The 4,528-nt window shown below is 37.2% G+C and overlaps 1 protein-coding gene across 1 annotated transcript; it reads right to left on the bottom strand.

The window, feature by feature from the left end:
* Window positions 1-397: 397 nt before the first annotated feature.
* On the bottom strand, window positions 398-3,637 carry SPINK1 (serine peptidase inhibitor, Kazal type 1). The gene is made up of 3 exons (XM_006874517.1): window positions 3,586-3,637; window positions 1,221-1,252; window positions 398-508 (listed from the first exon to the last, which is right to left on the bottom strand). The coding sequence occupies exons 1-3, from the start codon at window positions 3,635-3,637 to the stop codon at window positions 398-400; spliced, it is 195 nt and encodes a 64-aa protein (XP_006874579.1).
* Between the last annotated feature and the right edge of the window lie 891 nt (window positions 3,638-4,528).

Here is a 4,528-nt window from a genome sequence, read left to right as displayed (position 1 = left end):
TTGCTGTGTGATCTCGAGGAACTTATTTAAACTGAGTCTCAATTGCTTCTTGTGTATAATGGTGCTAGTATGATTCCCCTTTACCATTCTTATTTCCCATCCTCAATATTAAGTACTGACAACAATAACTGACAAAAGAAATATGACTTTCTATTATAATAAAACACATAGACACATGCACACATGAACACACATATTTGTTATACTATTAGAAGATACATGAAAATGAGAAAAAGAAAGAGATTATTATTTTTAGAAAAGATAGAGTTTTAATTTCTTTCATGGTACATTATCCATGTTATTGGTATATTAATTGGGTCTTTCAAGTCATCAGATATATGAAAGTTTGAAGATTATTAGCTTAAAATATATATTTACAAAAAAATCAAATTTGTACTCACGTATTTGCAAAACATAGCATGCATTCATTGGGGTAAGTATTTCCATCTGTCCCACATACAGGTTTATAAATCTTGGGGCATCCATTAACATCACTATTACAGTTAGCCTAAAAGTGAAATTAAGCAGGATAATTTTCCATGATCAATTAAGAAAGTGATACTGTGTGTTCCAGGAGACAGAATTCCAAACTTGGAGTCAGAAAATATGGCTTTAATGTTGCCTCTGTTATTTACATATTATGTGACACTGGGGTCGTGTGACTTCTTTGAACCTTAGTTTCTTACATCTGAAAAATGGGAATGACTTTTTTTTTTTTTTTAATTGTGAATAGAGTAAAGGTTTACAGACAAGATCATCAGCTTTACATTCAATGAATCATATACTTTGTGTCATCTCAATGATTACAATTCCCTCCATGCAATAATGGTTGGTTATCCTGCCTCCCCTGTGGTTCCTATTTCCATACCACCCACCTCTCCCTCCCTTCTTAACTTTGTCCTTAGGACAATGTTGCCCTTTTGATTTTGAATGATTGACCATGCCATGATAAGTATGCCTTGCTAGTGTTGTTGCCACGTCCCAGCCCCCACCCCCACCTTCTATAAACCTACTTACAAACATAAGCCTGTATCCAAAGTAAGATTGCAATTTAGTTTTTGTAAGTTAAATCTTGCTAGCATTCATATTCCTCATATTGACTTCTGGCTCAATGTAAAGGTGACGGCTGCTCTGTTTATTGGTTGGAACAAAAAGTTCCAACTGGTTAAAAAAAGGCAAAAAAAAAAAAAAAAAAAAAAAAAAGGCAAGCTTCTTCTTACCTCTCTTTCCAAGCAGTTAATTCTTGTGTTTCCTAGAAAACATAAATCAGACATATTAACTTGAATCCTAAGACAAGGGCAGCCATATGCAGTCTCATTTTCAGAATTTTCTGTTTTTATTAAAGACTATAACTTCTCTTCCACTCTGAACACTTTCTTATTTCCATCTTTTCTCAAGGGTATATGGCTTGATCCTATCCCTGCCTACTGAAACCTGAAAAAATTTTTTTAAACAAAAGCTTAACCAGGATCAAAATAACTCAATTTTGTGTTTTAGAAATGTTGATCCATTTCCTTGAAGATAGAAATTCTGTACTTAACAGTTTGATATATATCAGGCACTGGGCAAATATCTCAGCTAGTTAACCCCTTGATACTCAAGTGATGTAGTTAGTATCTTTAGCTCAGTTTATGGAAGAAGGTATGGATAGCTTATGTGACTAGTTTTGACACAGTTAACCACTAGCAGTAACAACCAGGTATTCTGGTACAAAATTAACTTTAGCAATCACATTTAAGTCCTCTCTATTTATTTGTTTGCTGTGATAAAAATAGACATGAAAATCATATGTCAATTTAATAATTTCTACATGTAGAGGTGGGATGGGGCTCAAAAAGTTTGTGGGAAACTGGAATTCAAAGATAATGAGGGAAAAAAAAAACATAGTGGAATTTTCCTACAAACTTTAAAACTCTGTCATATAATATAGTGACATTGATTACATACTTCAAGTGGTGCAAATATTCCCACTGTTCTTTTCCAAACAATCCCACATTAACATTAACAAAATGTCCCCTATGTAAAAATTCTCCCCTTTACCCTTCTTCCCATCCTTGGTAACCACTATGAAGTCATATTTTATAACGAATGTTAAAAAATGGCATCACCACCAGTTCCCAAGATTTTTGTTTCCTACAATTGTGTTACTTTGGTGGATTATAGGTCCAATCTACATTTCATGGACATACAGATCGATGGTCAGAATAATCACCATGAAGTCCCCAGAAAATAGGAGGTTTGCTGACATCATGCAGAGTATCATATGAATTTATTGAAGGGAAAAGTAGCTAATCTGAGAGCCCATAGGAAGAAATAGTGGTGAGATTTGATTTTACTGTCCACAATCTCTGAAATTATTTGGGTGAACCAAAACTCTACCCATTGAAGCCTAGTAGATTCCAACTCGTGGCAATTCATACAATACAGAGTAGAACTGACTCGCAAGATTCTTTTAGCTGTATTCATTACAGAAGCAGGAAACCAGCCATTTCTTCCATGGCACTCCTGGGTGGCTTTGAATTACTCATCTTTAGGGTAATAGTCAGGTGCAAACCATGCCATTTAGGAACCTTGATCTGGGTGTTGTTGCTAAGCGTCGTTGAGTTGGTTCAGACACATAGCGACTCTGTGTAGGGTTTCCAAGCAGTTGCTGTAAGCTTGAACTGCCGACCTTTTGGTTCAAACTGACTTTGCAGTCCAGTGCATGAATCCACAGCACCATACTAGTTTCTCATAATTAAGGGTGGTGAAAAATAGTTAGGCATCAATGGGCTTAGAGAAGGCTCCGTGAAACAATCTGATCTTGTTAGAGTTCCACAGGAATTCAGAATCTCCTTGCATTTTAAAATTGATGAACAAGTGGTCACCACAGGCATCTATTTGTGTCATTTAATATGCATGAGGAGGGGCAAGGTCCCACCACTCCCATAAATATTCAGTTACAATGCTTTCCCTTTTTAAGCAAAGTGCTTATTTGACGCTCAGTAAGTTTCTTTGCATGATCACACATGAAGTTGAAAATGTTAACTATTTCCAGTGACAGAAAGGAAGCGCCTCCAAATTCCATGGATCAAACTTGTTTGAAACCGTAGTCAAGATATAGTTGGCTGATAACACACACCATCTATTCATGCAAAAATATCTTTCCTGGAAACATTCTGAATATCAATAAATACATCTCAACCAATAAACCTCTGCCTTTCATATTGAATAACCCAAACACGTTGTTACATTTAAATGTAATTCCATGGGAATTTAAAATTGTTAAACTGGTCTCACACATTTGCAAAGCGAAAAATGTACTCATGATTGAAAACTATCTGTCCACTTCTGCCTTATTTCTGACAAGAGTCAGCCTCTTCTCACTAAAAGAAAACCATCTCAGAACTGTCTTCACTTAGTGGATACTTTTCCTTACCTTTTACTAAAATCTTTCTATCATCCTCAACCACTGATCTTATTTCATGTAATTGGGACCAAAAGATCTGACTAAGACTAAATCAAAATCCAGAGGACAATGTATTCGGCAAAGCAACAAGAGGAAAAGTTTTTACTCAAATCAGAAAAAGGTGCAGAGAAACCTACCAGATAAACTGAACAGGACCAAGGCACTGAGCAGAAAGATGCTTGTCTTCATGGCTGAAGTTCTGTGTCCAGAGCTTAGTTGAAAATGGTAGCAAACTTACCACTTCTCTCCAGATCTTGGGGACTGAGTCATATATATGGGATGACAATAGAGGCTCTACCTGCTGTGCCATGTCACAGACTTCCTTGATTATTGATTAACTCCAGATCGTAACCTGACTCTCAGCTTCTTTTGGCACTGTGGACTAATGCACTGTAATGCAAAGTTGATTTGAACAACAAGGTCTGCGGTTCATGCTCACTAGATGCTCCTAAGAAGCCCTTTACAGGGTCACTATGGTTTGGAACTGACTTGACAGAACTTAACAACAACAAGAAAAATGGGTTAGGGGTGGAGTGGAAATATCCAGGCTATGATTCTCTCAGGAAAACTTGTCTGGGGGTTAGTTATTTCTATGTGTAACTCTCTCTATTATTATGGAAAGACCCTCCCTTTCTTGAGCTCCATTTTTCTCATCTATAGTGAATTTATTGTTGTTAAGTGCTGTCGAGTTGACTCCAACTCATAAAGACCCTGTATAGGGTTTCTCAGGAATAGATGGTGAGTTTGAGCCACCAACCTTGCAGTTCAAATCCACCTTTGGATCCAGGGCATTATCTCACAGAGCCACCCCAGGAGTCTGTAAGTAAATTACAAGGTGTAAACTACATAATTTAGCAGGCACGAACTGCCAGATCTCCAAGATTCCTGTAGTTCTAGGTTGTTGTTTTAGGTGTCATCGAGTTGGTACCTACTCATAGCAATCCTATGTACAACAGAACTAAACACTGCCCAGTCTGGGCCAACCTAACCATCACTGCCATGCTTGAGCCCACTGATGCTGCTACTTGACCAATCCATCTTGCTGAGGGTCTTCCTCTTTTTCTCTGACCCTCCACCTTA

The sequence above is a fragment of the Chrysochloris asiatica genome, unplaced genomic scaffold (genome assembly GCF_000296735.1).
Source record: "Chrysochloris asiatica unplaced genomic scaffold, ChrAsi1.0 scaffold00280, whole genome shotgun sequence".
Classification (NCBI taxonomy): domain Eukaryota; kingdom Metazoa; phylum Chordata; class Mammalia; order Afrosoricida; family Chrysochloridae; genus Chrysochloris; species Chrysochloris asiatica.
The sequence above is the reverse complement of the archived record's forward strand: the minus strand, read 5'-3'. Positions and strand labels throughout refer to the sequence as shown.